General features: G+C 40.2%; 3 protein-coding genes across 3 annotated transcripts in view; 2 read left to right on the top strand and 1 right to left on the bottom strand.

Moving 5' to 3' along the window:
• LOC140000134 (protein N-terminal glutamine amidohydrolase-like) overlaps positions 1–1,263 on the bottom strand; it is a 16,426-nt gene extending 15,163 nt beyond the window's left edge. The window contains exon 1 of the mRNA XM_072029897.1: positions 583–1,263. The gene's annotated coding sequence lies outside the window, so the exon portion shown is untranslated. The remainder of the gene's footprint in view (positions 1–582) is intronic.
• LOC140000132 (ATPase family AAA domain-containing protein 2-like) overlaps positions 1–9,157 on the top strand; it is a 15,674-nt gene extending 6,517 nt beyond the window's left edge. The window contains exons 7-15 of the mRNA XM_072029892.1: positions 1,953–2,127; positions 2,499–2,587; positions 2,922–3,081; positions 3,926–4,016; positions 4,444–4,758; positions 5,069–5,195; positions 6,173–6,356; positions 7,330–7,488; positions 9,016–9,157. Of these exons, the coding sequence (XP_071885993.1) occupies positions 1,953–2,127; positions 2,499–2,587; positions 2,922–3,081; positions 3,926–4,016; positions 4,444–4,758; positions 5,069–5,195; positions 6,173–6,356; positions 7,330–7,488; positions 9,016–9,045 (1,330 nt within the window). The 3' untranslated portion in view covers positions 9,046–9,157. The remainder of the gene's footprint in view (positions 1–1,952; positions 2,128–2,498; positions 2,588–2,921; positions 3,082–3,925; positions 4,017–4,443; positions 4,759–5,068; positions 5,196–6,172; positions 6,357–7,329; positions 7,489–9,015) is intronic.
• Positions 9,080–15,665, top strand: LOC140000133 (ATPase family AAA domain-containing protein 2-like). Its single transcript, XM_072029893.1, has 7 exons — positions 9,080–9,212; positions 10,356–10,515; positions 10,870–10,983; positions 11,080–11,229; positions 12,299–12,547; positions 13,233–13,366; positions 14,661–15,665. The coding sequence occupies exons 1-7, from the start codon at positions 9,090–9,092 to the stop codon at positions 14,706–14,708; spliced, it is 978 nt and encodes a 325-aa protein (XP_071885994.1). The 5' UTR covers positions 9,080–9,089; the 3' UTR covers positions 14,709–15,665.

The raw sequence follows: 15,665 nt of genomic DNA, 5'->3' as shown, positions 1-15,665 counted from the left end.
CGTCACGGGCCCGTTTGAATTCAGAGTACTGAACCAGTCGGACATTCACCAAAACTGGGGGTCCGTTCGGACAATCACCAAAAACGTAATAACCGCCTGGGGGTCCACTCAGACATTCACCAAAAACGTATTAACCACCTGGGGGTCCGTTCAGACATTCACCAACAATGCATTAACCGTCTGGGGGTCTGGTTAGATTCAGAACACTGAATTATCACGGATAATCACCCTCACCCAAGTCGCATTAATGAAAGCTATCACAATGCAATCAAGTATGGTTTATTACAGCAACAGAATATCAGGTTCTTTTGGATTGCCGGCGATAGTGACTGTCTGCAAAAGCAAGCTAATATGCATGAAATACACAGGCGTTATAGGTGTTATAGATGTGACAGGTGTTATAGGTGTTGCAGATGTTATAGGTGTTATAGGTGTTACAGATGTTATAGATGTTATAGATGGTATAGATGTTACAGGTGTTACAGGTGTTATAGGTGTTATGGGTGCACAGCCTAGAAATAAACGCGTTGAAAGGATCAAAGACTCTATATAGAGATTTATAAGCAAATATTCAGATCTCACCCAAAGGCGTCCCAATGGGGGGGGAAGAGAGGTTCAGCCCGTCGACTGATCCCAGGAGTCAGGAGGTCCTAAGGATGCTGTATGTCCTCGGGATGGTATCTCCCCTGACGATGGTATCTTCCCTCACATCCCCTCTCTCTTGGGCCAATTTATATTATTTTCTATCTTTTAGGTGGAGCTTGAGTGGCTCTAGTCAAGCATATCTTAGTTATGATTGGTGTAAAGTTTTCCCGTCTCCGTTTAAAGTAATAGGCTCCGAGAAATTCAGAGCGCATGCTCAGTGAGGGGTGGTCGCACCTTGGAGGCGGGTAGCTTTTGGGATGGAGGTGTGTTTTGGTATTATAATGATATTATAATGAGCAAAAAGTACACTAGGGTACAGCATTTGTCAAAACATGACAGGTCTTTGGCTTAGGGTGGCAAAAAGTGCTGCTTTGTGCACAAGAACAATCGAGGTCCCACCTGATCACAGAGCCTAGCCGTGGTGTCTCCACTCCACTCCACGCTCCGTGGTGTTCCTTAGAGCTAGCACACCAAGTTTCCCCAGCGCGATAGCATCTAAGGTTGGGAGCCTAGGGAACACTCAGATAATGCAGTTATGCCCTACCCTGAAAGCCTCTTCAAAGCTGTACCTTTTCCTTAAAAACGTGAATGTTAGTTTTATTTTCCTAGTTACTTCAGGCATTTACACCACAGTCAGCTTGATTAGTTTGTAGGCAAGAAGGGATTATCTAGTGGAAGTCAATTGTAATATGTTGCCTGGAAGCCCAATTGTTTTTCCTGCCTACTTTTGTTTTCTTTTTTTTTTTTCCCTCTGAGTGCTAAGGCATCTCTTTTCCTTCCGGCTTTAGGCTTCCTCACGTGCCATCAGCAATAGATGGTCTGAGAGACCAAACCCAGTAACTTAATGCTTTTGAGAGGAGCATTAAATGCTTTACTATCAGATTCTGCATATTATGAAAGCAAGAATATGCAGTTTATCACTGAAGAATGAAGTGGTGATTCACCATTCAGCCCATTCTCAGATTCTGTGCTGAAGTTTGCCTGTTTGGCTCCGGTTTGCTGTGATCAAACTGTTTGTCAGCAGTTTTGGAAGTGTCCTTCTGGGACAGTATGCTCTCTTTTGAAGGTTTTATACACTTGAGTTACCCCCTTATTCATTTCTTTGGGTGAAAAAAATGAATTTTCTTGTGAAACGTTGTAAAAATGCAGAACTTCTATCTGTTCTGACTCTACCCACACTTCAGCTATTACTGCTGTCTTGTACATGATGTGTTTTGGTTAGGAAAGACGCTTGTTCTAGAGATGATGGTTGTAGGAGGTACTCATCATGATGTTTTTTTTCCTATCTGGATCGTTTTTTATTGCAGAGGCTGTCTATTTTATGGCCCCCCAGGAACAGGGAAAACACTAGTTGCTCGTGCACTTGCCGGTGAATATAGCCGAAGTGACAGAAAAATAACATTTTTTATGAGAAGTGCTTCGGACTGCATGAGAAAATACGTGGGGGAATCAGAACGCCAACTTCGTGTGTTATTTGAACAGGTAAGGTTGAAATGCACAGTGTGTTCTGTCAGAGTTGAAACCATTATTTTCTGTGGTCAACGTTTTTAAGTAGAACTTGCTTTTTTTGTATTTTGTTATTTTTTTTTTCCCACTGAAACGGAAATGCCAGTGTTTCTGCTGTGAATGTCAGCTGTAGGAGCTACTGGAACGATTTGCTTCCTGTCACCCGGATACAGTGGGTTGACACAGACTGCTGTCTTCTGTTAGTCATGCCAGATACTCCAGTAGCTCTATCAGTAGAGGTCCCAGAGGCTGAAGTGAAAAATCTAGTTTAGATGACATTCCAACCATGATGTTTTTGTGTATTTTTCCTTTAGATAATGGTGTTTTACTCTGTGTTTTTGTGCTAGGCCTATCAGATGCGACCTTCAATTATTTTCTTTGACGAGATAGATGGTCTCGCTCCTGTGCGCTCTAGTAAACAAGACCACATTCATAGGTATTACAGTTTTGCACCTACATAAAATCTGCTTGATCTTTGGGGAATGAAAAAAAAAAAAAAGGATGATGACCTGTTTAATTTACTGTGAACACGTTAATTTATCCTGAAAACTTGTAACTCAATGCCAAAACAGGTGCTTCTAAACAATAGTTGAAACCAATTTACTAAGCCTGATATCAGCATGTGGTCTGTGTTAACTTACCTATTGTTTATGTCTTAAAATGAGTCTTGTCCTTAAAGCTTGTCCTTTTTGACTACTCATGGAAGAAAGTCATGTGGAATGTGACAAAATTTACTGAACCAGTAAGTAAAAATTATATTTTTCTATTAGTTCCATTGTTTCAACTCTTCTGACGCTTCTGGACGGCATAGTTAACAGCGGGGAGATCGTGGTAATCGGAGCTACCAACAGACTGGATTCTATAGATCCTGCTTTACGAAGACCAGGACGCTTTGACAGAGAGTTCCTCTTCAACTTGCCAAATAAAGAGGTGAGAACTGAAATTCAACGTTAGCGCTACCATGGCAAAGTCCAACTTTATAGGAAAAAAAAATTGACAACTTGAACAAGAGAGTGATATGTGGAGACACTGCGTTGTTCCATGGAGGGCAAATCTGGTACTGAATATATATGGTCAAGATGATACCACCAAGTAGTTAGTTCTGTAATCAAACCTTTCATTCCCAAAGTTGTACCTGTTTGCTTAATTATTTAGTCCACTTGGGCGCTTTCATCATGAAGTTGTGTTTTTGGTCTCAGTCCTTCACTTATGAATGAATAGGGGGCATGTGTGCATTTGATTGTGCCCCAGATCAGTGGTAGTAGTTTGAGTCATAATTATTTTCTTCTTTATAGTAATTGTAGCAATTTGAAACATTGTGCCAGAAGTGCTTTCTGTGAATTTACTGCCTGAAAAGCAAATGTGATGAAGTAATGAGACTGTCACAATGAAAGCTTGTTAAATTTTAGAGAAGTTTTTTGGACAACAAAGAAATGTTTCTGGATAAATTTTTCATTGCAGTATTTTCCTCTGGGTCTTTAGGTCTCGTAGTTTGGAAACTTGTTATTGAAGCTATAAATGCCTTTTCTTTCACTGTAGGTTCCTAGAAAAAAGTCCAGTGTAACAAATAAGAAATATTCAATTTCCTGGTTGACAATGCAGAGTGTATATTAAATAACTGTAAAATACTTGAAAGTTGAGCAAGTAAGAAAAGCGTATTAGTAGATGAGGGGTTTTGAGGGAGGACTGTTTTGGTTTTTTTGTTTGTTTGTTTCTTGTTGGTATTTTTAAGGAAAACTTGAGACAAGCTAAAATGCAATGATTTTGCTTCCAGGCTAGAAAAGAAATTTTCAAGATTCATACTCGTGACTGGACCCCTAAGCCACCGGACATGTTGCTTGATGAACTAGCTGAGAAATGCATTGGTAAGACTGAAACCAAAATGGATTCTTGCTTGTGACCAAGTTGTAAAGAACCTTAGCTTGTACCAGGCAGTACCCAAGCTCTTGTGCCTTGCTGCACAACTAGTCAACGAGGCAGCTGGCACGCCTTCATAGCAATCAGAGTTAGATGCTTTCATCTATTTACTCTTTGTTGTCGTTCCTCTTGTTGTCTGAGAACATTAAATGGTTCTGGGGCATCTGCCTCAAGAGTATAGTTTTTGATGAGGAGTCTGCTTCAGCTGCATAAGCGCAGGATATCAGGCAGTGAGCAACATGAAACTTCCCTGCAGAGCGGTAGCACTTTGAATTCCCTGTTAACCTGTTTGGTTTTGACATGACAAATTCTTTAAATGTTGCATGTTGTAAACCTGGGCCTTGACTGATGTAACGTTTGATTTTTGTTTGTTAGGATACTGTGGTGCAGATATCAAATCCCTATGTACTGAAGCTGCTCTGTGCTCTCTGCGCCGATGCTATCCTCAGATTTATGCAAGTAGGGAGAAATTGCAACTAGACGTTAATTCTATTAAAATAAAAGCAAAGGACTTTTTCATGGCTCCGAAGAAGGTTGTTCCGGCATCAAACAGGATCGAGGCTTCACCCGTACAAGCACTATCACCCATTTTCAAGCCACTTTTTAAAAGATCAGTAGCGAATATTTTACAAGTTGTGCAGAAGATCTTCCCGCAGGCACAGCTAGTGCTAAAGGAGGACCGACAGCAAGGTATAACCACAGCATCCACTTCTTTATAATTCTGCTAAAGATTGTTCGTAAGCTCCTTTATTCTAAGGGAGAGAAAAAAATCACCAAGAGTAGCGTACCTTATACGTACACATCAGTGGGACTTGGTACAGCTTTGTAGGGCCTTGTGCCATCTGCTTAGATCTGTGGTGGGATGAACTCTAGGAAATAGCTTTCAGTGTGTGCTCTCAAATGAAGAAAGGGTTTTGGCACTGATTTAGAAGCTGTATTAATGTAAGAGAAAGAGACAAAGGCTATTCAGGGAAGTTAACAAACCTCTTTTGCCTTTCAGACCATTTAAATCCTATTTTACAAGATGGTATGTTCAACAGTGATGACGATGCATCCTTGGTTTCCGGAGATGAATTCAAAGATGGAATGCCTGACGGACCGGAGAAAAAACTCCTCTGTTTCAGCAGGTAAAGAAAGATAGATCCCTGTTATGTTTAAATTCTCAGGTCTGATGAGTCTTTGTAAACAGTTCCAGCTGTTAAAAGTGTGAGGGGTGGTAGACGAAGGGGTAACATCAAGTTAGTGTGTAGAAGGGGTGCTTGGTATTCACAAGAAGAAAGGGTGAAGGGACTAAAGTTGTAATGAAGTTGCTCTGAATGACCCAATTGAAATGCCCAGGCTTCTCTTCCTAAGCCAAAGTGATCCGTAGACTACCAGAACACGTTGACTTAATCCATGGCATTCTTTGAAAGACTCAAGACCGCATACATGTCCTATCTGTCCTTTTAGCTAAAAGTACCCCAACTTTAGGGGTTTGTGTTGCCACCTTTTGCCCTTCTGTTTTCCAGGATTGTTAAACCAGTAGTGAATTTTGTAGTAGAAAGAACACTGAGAAATGGCTTGTTAAAACACCTTGAGAAAAATTTGAATGGTGTCTTTATTTGTTAAGCCACCAAGTTGTGTTAATCTTGTGGTATTTTAGTATGGAAGTCATGCAAGCCCACGGTTGGAAAGTTAGATCATGTTGTCGCAGCTGGATCAGTTATTTTTCTCAGTTTCTATTGCTGTGCTGTCCAGAAGATTTTCTGTCCTCTAGAGCAAGGCTAAGTCTCTAGCATCTTTGATTTAAGCCAGCAAAGGTACAGCCTGACTGTAGTGGGGAAACAAATGCTCATTGCAAATTTATTTCCTAGTAGTAAGGCAAGATTGCAGGGATATTAATTTGCAGTCTTGGTTTAGTAAAGAATAGGAAACACAAGGGAAGAAGATGAAACAATTGGAATGACTGAATAACTTAACTGGAAATCTTACATGTATTTAATGTACCACTGCCATTGGGATTATTTGGGGAGGGAAAAGAAAATCTATAGGAAAAGTACTTGGAACATCTGTGTGTCTATTCAGCACCTCATTTATAAGCTTGTTTTCTTAACTCTTGTTCTAGGAGTGCTTTCTGCGAACCAACATCACGCCGGCCCCGTCTGCTAATAGTAGGAAAAGAAGGGTACGGCCAGGTTTCTTACGTGGCACCCGTGGTGTTGCACGCTTTGGAGAAGTTTCCCGTTCACACCCTGGACCTTTCTGTTCTGCTTACAAACATTGCACCGCCAGAAGAAATCTGCGGACAGGTACCTTTTTTCTTTTTATTCTCATCGGATTCACTGACTGTATGTAGAGGATCAATCGAGTTGCAAGTAAGGTGAGCAAAATTCATTGGTAATGGAGGTGGCCTTCTTTTAATGTGCTGGGATGTTTGCTTCTGTCTGAAAATCCCCTTTTCTTTTAGACAGCACCACAAACAATCTGGATGTTGTACATGTCCACGTTTTCCATACCCAATTTTACAGTGAGGATGTTGCTAGCAGCTCAGGAAGCTGGGCGGTATTGCTAATGAACATCTCTTTGTGGAAAGAAATGCTGCTCATCTCCCTGGGATCCAGAAAGTAGTTCTCATTGCCTCCTAAGACTGTGTGCTCCCAGTAGATGGCTCTGTACCAGACTGCATGTCGGCTACTTTTTGTAGCCTTCTTTTAAATTATATTAGTAAGGCAACCAAGGTTTGGGGCTTCTGTTTATTTTGTTTTCACACGGACATACACAACTTGTGCTGTTGCAGTGTGTGCAATAAAAGCATTAACACGCTGATGTGGTTTTAGCTAGAAAAAATGAACAGATTTGGTGTTTTTACTTTTAGGCAGGAAATCCATTTTACTGTTTGGCATCACTACCTTAAAATATTTTTACCTTTAGTGGAAACATTTGAGAGCTATACAAGTAAGAACAGGCATGTTACACTACTGAATACTGATGTGTCCCAAAAGAGGGACATTTCCTTTCTTTGTTATGCGATGATTGTGGCTGTGGCCATATAGCTACGGTGTCTAGCCACTGCCTGAATATATCCTTCCCATCTTCTGACTAGAGTTCTCCGAATACTGATAATCTGAAAGGGTGCCCAGAGAAATTCCTTATGTGAAAGGATGCTTGCCACTCTGTTCACATAGTTTCATTTCATGGGGCAGTCAGATGGCTATGTAGCTATGTATTAACAGGTTATTCTCCGTGTTTTAGTTTTCTTACCCAAGCTTTCCTTTTCACTAGCTGATCCGAAATGCTCAGAAGACAGCACCAAGCATAAGTTATGTCCCAGATATCCATTTATGGTGGGACAACGCTGGACCTGCCTTGAAACTTACTTTTCTAACTCTACTACGTAACATTCCAGCATTTTCGCCAGTTTTGCTGCTTGCTACGTCTGATGTACGTCACTCAGATCTCCCAGAAGAGGTGTTTTTCAATACTTTTCTTACTATTTCTTCAGTTTCTTGTAATTTTTGAATGCTTCCAGCATCAAAATGCTGTGCTGTTAAATGCATACTGTTATTACTCAGGCACCCTAACAAATCACTTAAAATTTGCTTAGAGAAAAGGAATACTGTGAAAGCATCTGCTTAAAGTTTTTTCTGAGTCAAGCAAGTGACTTTCACCCCCTTCTCACGCATGCAAATAATAAATTAATACAATAATTCCGGTGGCTACAAAGTGGTTCAGTCAAGAATATGCAGTGCTTGAAATGACAAGAGGATGTCTTTACTGAAGAGACTTCTTCTGACAGTCTGTCATTCCATGCTATGTTGGGTAAACTGCTAATAATGCAATTTAGTAGAGAATTGAAACACTTTGATTAAAAAAAAAAAAAAATCAGTTTCTTTCTTCATATAGGCCAAAGCTTTCCAAGCTGGAAAGCTGAGTTCCAATTTCTGCTCAAGTAACTTTGGAATGGAATTCTAGTTGTATTCCTAAATAAACTGTAGTAAAAAAAGTACATGCAGAACTTCATTGACTTCTGAGAGTTTACATTAAGGGAAGGTGCCCAAAACAGGAACACGCTGTTCTCGTTCTGATTATTTTGTCTCAGTTATTGGGGGAAGAGAACGGGTCTTACCTAGACGTGTTTATTATCAACTGCTTTGAAAGTGCTTGAGTTCCCACAGAAGTTTTTGTGCAGGTTCTAAATTCCTTCTAAAATAAGTAGTGAAATTCCTTACCTACCTTTTAATACTAGAAATTGAAAATGGAGGAAGACGTAGAGGTACTAGCTACTTCAGACACCTTTTGGTAGAGAAATAAAAACTCAGCAAAAAGCCCTCACTTGTCTGCTGAAGCCTTTCTCTTCCCTCTATAGCCATAAAGGTTCTAAGTAAAGGATGCAGCAAGGCAAGTAAATACAAAGGAAGCGATGTTGGATGTGGTGAAAGGCATTACTTTATCAGTGTAGCGTACAATCCCTTCACCGAGCTTTAATTCTACAGGTGATTCTTAAAGGTGATATTTGAATTTGCCGTGCCAGCCTGTGAAAATGTAGCCGTTTAAGGCCAGGAAGATAACTTTTTTCAGTTTGTGTTCTTCAGGTTATTATTAATTTTAAAAGGTACTCGTCTTTTTGGAATAGAAGATGAGTTTTTGTGGCCTTAAATCTGAAATGTCTTTCCTCCTTCTGCTTTAGATCCAAAAATTATTTAATAAGGAATTTGGAGAAGTGTGCAATATTGAGGTGCCTGGTAGGGCAGAGAGAGCAGCTTTTTTTGAGGACCTAATTCTAAATCAAGTGGCTAAGCCTCCTGTAAAGAAAACGGGTGAGGAGGATATAAGAAGTACATCTAAAACTTTCCTATCGAAGTTACTAGCTCTTTGGGATTTGCTTTGGTGGTCATTTTCTGTCAGTAATTTGTCATATGCTTGAATTTGAGTACTGTAAATTGGCTAATTTTTCCTGATTAATTGAAGTTGATCGGACATTGGAAGTCCTGCCTGTAGCACCACCAGCTGAGCCTCAGAAGCCACAAGAGGAAGAAGTAGGGATGCTGGAGGAGGAAGAGGAGGATACCTTGCGTGAACTTAGAATTTTCTTGAGGGACATTACTCACAGACTTGCCACTGACAGACGTTTCAGGGAATTTGCAAAGCCCGTTGACCCACAGAAGGTAAACTAGTGCTGATCTGTGTGTCTGTAACTTCTCAGCGTTCGTATTTCTCAGCGTTTTGGGGAAGGTTCAACTTTGTTTTTAGGGCTGCGCTATTAGGATTTTGCAAGAAGCAGAGGCAGTGCTTTTACTTCTGCTGACTCTCAAACGTCTCTTATTGGATTATTCGCTGAAAGCCCTGGTTTCATTCTAAAAAGCCAGTCCAAATGCCAACACAGTTTGCTCGTGAAAAGGCTTTGGTATGTAGGCATGTCACAGCACTGAAAAGCCCAGAGATCCTCCCTTATAATTACAAACAGTATTTACAGGACTACTTTAATGAAGTCTAAAGCCCTTTATTGGACTGTCAGTACCTGTGGGAACAGGAATAGGAGCAGCCGTTTGTAAAAGTAAGTTTTGAGATCCTGTTCTCTGTTTCATCTGGAACTCCTCAATAGGAATCAACCATAAGTGCAGTGTGTTTTCTTTTTCCTCCAATTGGCTGCTTAGATCCCTTTTTCTCCTTAATTGATTAGATAAGTCTAAACTAGGGGCGTATATTTCAAAGACAGATGTAACTTGAATATACCTGCGGATCAGCAAAGTCCTCTTCATGTGGGCATCCACTGGCTTTTCTTCCCCTTTTCTCCTAGGTTCTTGAGCTGTGAAAAATCCAGACAGATACGTATGTCCTCATCTGAACTAGTTATTAGGCTCCTCTTACGGTCTGAGGGAAGAACTCGGCACCTCTGGGCCCAGTTACCTCATTCTAAAGTAGATGCCTGCAATAGGTACTTCACAGGTGCAATGCATGCACCTTTTCCTCAATGTCGACAACAAAGAGAATGTCGGATGGCTTACTCAGCTTTCACTGTTGTGATTTTCTGAAGCAAAGTGAAATGAATCTCCCACCCTCAGTGTTTCTTCTCTACCATGCACGTGCTTCTGACCGCCCTACCTCTTGTTGTCCTCTCCTAGCAGCTCTAATGCCAGTTGAAAGAGCCCTTCCATTTTTGAGAAGCAAACTGGTTAATTTCAGCATCTTCTGATGCATCGCAAATGTTCAGAGTTTTTAGGAAGTCGTTTATTTAAAGTTTTCAGAATAATTTGGTAGACAGTGCGCAAGGTTAAGAAAACCTCTGAATGCTTGTATTTGATCTGCAGGTACCTGACTATGCCACAAGGATTAAAGAGCCGATGGATCTTTTAACAGTTCTGACTCAAATTGACTCGCACCAGTACCTCACTGCAGGAGACTATCTGAAGGACATCGATCTAATCTGTAACAATGCCTTAGAGTACTACCCGGATCAAAGATCTACAGGTGAGGATGTGCTTTTTAGCCCTAGTTTAAAAAATCGGTCAAACGTATAGATGGATAAATGCTGTGTTCAAACAGTAGACTTCAGATGGATTAGATGATTTTGGACATCCACAGAGAACATCTCTTACCACATTGTAACTATTTTACCATTTTGCTACTTGGGCATGGAATTGTGATATAAGTGTTCCCAAGGAACTAGTGCTTTTGTTTAATTAACTTCTACGTTGTTATGCTGAAAATATTCACTGAGATAACCTTTTGGAACCAACCTATGAAGAAAGCAATTTTTTTCTGTGATCAAAACAGTTTCATTGGTTGGTAGACAACATTCAGTTAAAGTCTGTAAAATTTCAGATCGTCACAGAGCCTATGTTTTGCAAGACACTGCATATTCAATGGTGAGGAACGAAATGGATACAGAGTTTGGACGACTTTGTGAACAAATTAAAGAATCTCGTGAGAAAAGAGGTACGTGCTTTAACGCTAAGGATTTTAAGACTTGTCTCTGCATTTGTAACTGAAAATGCACGACGAAGATCTTTGGTATCTATTCTTTATTGCAAGGTCGCACCTCTCCAGCGTGGTCTCCATGGGACGACTCCAAGTCACCACAGCAGAACCCTGCTACTGAAGACGACAAACCAGAGGAAGAGAGTAATGAAAATGAGGAGATGACAGCGGCACCTGTAGATGCCAGTACACCCATTTCTAATGGTAAGTTGCATTTTATTCAGCTGCTCTTGTCATTCATACCTTCTCTGTTCTTGAGGCGCAACAGGTGTCTCTGATGCCTGGCTCTTTATGCCAGAGGTATTTTGTTTTCAAATTTACTTCAAAATGTGAGAGAGAAATCCAGAGGTCATTCATTCAATATAGTGATGAATTAAAGTTCAAAGAAAGTTGGTTTACAACATAAAAAACAAACAAACAAACAAACAAAAACAACTTTGATGGCCCAATTGACATTTAGCCGCCCCTAAATTGCTAATTCTTGAGGTAAAAAATGTTGTGGATGGCAGTTTCTGAATACTTAACTAGTTTTTAATTATGCAAAATGGCATTTTTACCCCCACTCCACCCCTCCCTTCCCCAAATGCTAAAATCTTAGCTACCTCATACTGTGATTCCCAGTTGAAGGAGGGAAGTCTAACTAGTGAGAGTGGGAATTTTGCCATGGACTCCACCCATATCCTTTTGCAATACTATATGAATACTACGAATGTTGGGCAAAACCACAAAGTTTGTTTTTTCACAAAAGGTTTACCAAATCAGGAAGCGTACGAGGTATAAGTCTTCATGTTTTTTCTCCTTTGAATATTCCCTTAAAATTGTCTCATTAATTAATCTCTTCCAAACACGTATTCAGCTTTTGAAGTCTTCAGCTTGATACCAGACTTGAAGGAGAGCTTATTTCCAGAGGCTTTTATGATGTTCATCTGTATTAGTTCATGTAGTAAGACAGTGACTTTGTCAAATAACCTCACGTTGTATTAATGCTGCCCATCCAAAGTAAGAATCCTCAGCATGTAAAATCCTGAAAGTGACTGTTTAGTGAATGAAATTCCGTAGCTGTGTGTGTGGTTTGTTTGCTTGTTTTTAATCTTAATAGCAAACTGACCCCATTAACTTTCAACTCTTTTCTCAGCATATGTAGGGATATAGGCAGTGGTAGCTCAGTTCCTTTGTTTTCCTTGTCAGTTGAGTAAGATGAAGATAATGGATTTTGAAGAAAGAATTCTTTTGGTTATGTTTTGGATTATTTTTTTATGCTGTCTCTTTGTAGGTGCGTCAGAAAGAAAGCGCAGAAGGAACAACTGTGCGCGTGCTGCAGCAAAGAGGAGTTCTCAATTCGATACAGAGAACAGAGTACCAACAGATGACCAAAACAATAGTGATGGAGAAGAGTTTGTGGACAAACATGTTTCTGACGTATGTCAAGTTAAACTTAACACTGAAAAGGAAAGTGCTAAGCTTTGTGGATATTCAACACCAAGATGGGGAACTATAACTAATGGAAATCCAAGTTCAAATGGTAAGGGAGAAGTCCATCAGATCCTTTAGCACCCTATTCTTGCTGAGGAGGATTGCACTATTTATTAGCTTTAGCCTTCAATTTCACTCTATTTTTTCTGTTACAGCTCTCAAAAATCATCACACAGTTTATTCCATAACGATGTTGCTCCTCTAATTGTGCAAGCCTAGCCCACATGTTTCTGTAGGTGCTGTTTTTTTGATTCTAAAGTGTGTTTTTTTCTAATGGTACCTAACTGAAAGCAGGCAGTCACTGACACTCTTTTATTGTACGAGGTGCTTTCCAATAACGAGCAGCTTAGGTGAAAAAGCAGCACTTCAAGATGCGTGGATCCAGAGTAACATGTGGAATAGGAGACTTAAGCCCTAATGTTGTACTCTAAGATGTGTTCCCTAACCTGAATTGGCAACATGACTATTTTTTTTCACTATTAACCTTTTCATTAGTGCTTTTTGTTTGTTTGTGGGTATTTTTGTTTGCTTTTTTTTGTCTTAGTTTCTGTTTTTTTATGGAGCAGTGGCTTTAGCTGGAAAGAAGGGAGAAGCCAAGTATTTCTCAGTGCAGACGATAACAATTCTGTCTCTGTATTTGTAGAGAGAGACTGTTTTGCAGGTACAGGATACTTCACTGAGACTGTATTCTAGATAAACAGGAAACCTGACTGAAGAAATTTGTGTCCTTCCAGATTCCTGGGCATTTCAAGCAGTGACTCCTGAACATTCTTGGGAAGAAGACCAGCAACAGATAAGTGATGAGAACCCTGTACAAGTTCCTACAGAGACAGACTACATAGTTATCGTGGATCGCTATGAGCTCAAAGTATGTCTAATTTCAGCTTTTTTTTTGATGCTCAAATAGGACATATGCACTGTGACTGTTTAGTTTCCATACCTCGTGTAGATTTCTGTAGGCTACCATTTGCTTCTGGTCATCTGTAGTTTAGGAGACAGATTCTTTGCCTAATTTTTAAGATAAAAGGCCTTGCTGAATTTTAAAATACCACATTGACAACCTGCTAGCACTATTATGGATATCATTTAATGATTTGTAATTTTAATGATGGGTTTGAGGGCTTTTATTTGGGGATTTTTTTTTCATGCTTTGATGTATTAAGAACCTGAAAAGGATCTTTATTTCTTGCAGTGATGATTTTAAACCTGAAGTTAGCAGGTTGACGTAAACTAGCTAGCCATGGAGAAGTGACTACTTTTCTGAAATTCCTTGAAAGTGCAGCATTAGAAGTTCTTATAGTGTGTGTGTGTGTATATATATACACGAGGGAGGCAGAGTTTGCTGATTAGATGATAGCAGCATTATTTCCAGGGGGCAGTAGTATTTCCATTTGGTATGGCTGCTCCCTAAAGCTACATACTCGCAGGCTCACACTGCTAATGGACAGCTGTGGCAGTGGAAGAAGGTGCTGCCACTAGCTTGTCACTGTTGCTGTGCCAGAGATTATCATCTCTGCATCTTTGGTAATAGAAATGGCTGTGTGAGAGAGAGGTGATTGCTACAAGCAGTCACTTTGCTATTTACCCACCCCTGAATTTAAAGGTAGGACTGAGCAAACTAATCCACCTTTGCTCTGGGCGTTTGAGCAATCTGTTCTGCCAGCAGAGTTGTAGGCATGGCACACGTGGGTAAAGGTAATCACCTAAGGGTGCTTCCTTTTCCAGCTGGCACAGCTGTATCTACAAGATCTGCAGCCTTTTTACAGTGCCCCGCGCTGCTGCAACGCTTCTCTAATGAAATGCAACAGTGGCTTTGCTGTGGCAGCAGCTGTCCTACAAAGAGGATCGTGTCATTCCCTGCTGCTTTGGGAGCAGTCGACTTGCAATTACAACCGTTGATGTGATTGATTAGTAGTAAAAGATTGTCCGAAATTTCAGCCTTTCCTTTCTCTGAAATATGAAAAATTAACTCATATTTTCCCTGCTGAAATCTTATGGGATATTTAATCTGTTCTCTGAAGTGTCACATTTTATTTAATAGCGTAAGAAAAAGTAGGCTGTCACTTGTATTGTTACTGTTCAACCTCTGAAAACATATAGAGCGTATTCAAAGGATCTTATACTATTCTAAAGTTGTTGTTTTGCTCCATTGTTGTCTTCAGAAACTGTTATGCTTTGTCACTAAGATAACGAAGGGATTTGACATTTAACACCTGGAAAAAGTATATGGCGTCATTAATCAGTGTATTTACAACCATAGAGAAGACTACGACAAAACCGATTTGGTGGAGGTAATTTTTGTTTTGAATTCTAGCGCTTTCTGTCACTGTTACGCAGTATTTGTGTGTTCTGGGATATCGTGGTTGTTTAGCATTGCTCTTTACTGCTTAGGTGTCTGTGCACAGACAACAACAACAGTACGACTTCTCCCTTTCAGTCTGGAAGACGTTTATCCATCTTGCAAAACCATTGTTGTATTTGGCATAATTGTTGGCAGTTTCTGCAGGAAAAAGCTTGAACTTGAAGACAACGGGTCCACCCACACAGCCCTTTCAAAGCAGTTAACTTTAGTCTGTCAGTAGTTTTCCTTGAGAACCATTTTGGGAGTGGGAGGACTATGAAGGGAAGGTGCTTTTCTAAGTCTTTCACTTGCTCTCTCCCTCTACAGCCAGTCATGCACGGTGATAGTGGTTGTTCCATCCTTGGAGAGAAATTTAAGTATATAACAAGAGTTTGAGACTTCTCTCTAGTCACACTCTAATCTCTTTTTAACTAATGCGCTTGAGCATCTGTAACTGGGGAGATTTCTGCCTGTGCCAGTTTTACACTGAGTCAAATTCTCTGGTCTCTTCCTGTAAAAGATGATTTCTGAGTTGTCCGAATTCCTCCGAAATCTGCGTGAGGCGTCCATGGTCCAAGTCAGGTGTTCCCGGTATACGCTGGATATTCACTCTTCACATTGAAGATCCTTGAACCCATTTATCTTAGAGTTGCTTGTGCTTAAGAACAGATAAAATGTGTTGTGCTGATCAGTCTGCCTTAAAAAGAGAGTGCCTCTTTTTTTTAGGCACTGGTCATCTCGATCTCTTTTTCCACATCTGATAAAGAGTTAGAACGGACACACTCTGTTCTGCCTGTGAGAGGATTATTTAGATTCAGGGAGGCCG

The sequence above is a fragment of the Anas platyrhynchos genome, chromosome 33 (assembly GCF_047663525.1).
Source record: "Anas platyrhynchos isolate ZD024472 breed Pekin duck chromosome 33, IASCAAS_PekinDuck_T2T, whole genome shotgun sequence".
In the NCBI taxonomy this organism is placed as follows: Eukaryota; Metazoa; Chordata; class Aves; order Anseriformes; family Anatidae; genus Anas; species Anas platyrhynchos.
This window is presented reverse-complemented; position numbering and strand designations above follow the sequence as displayed.

Excerpts from the sequence above, each read along its gene's own strand:
- LOC140000133 (XM_072029893.1), top strand. The coding sequence starts at position 9,090 with ATGCTGGAGGAGGAAGAGGAGGATACCTTGCGTGAACTTAGAATTTTC. Across the intron at positions 9,213-10,355 it reads AGCCCGTTGACCCACAGAAG|GTACCTGACTATGCCACAAG; the intron begins GTAAACTAGTGC and ends TTTGATCTGCAG. Across the intron at positions 13,367-14,660 it reads TGGATCGCTATGAGCTCAAA|AAACTGTTATGCTTTGTCAC; the intron begins GTATGTCTAATT and ends TGTTGTCTTCAG.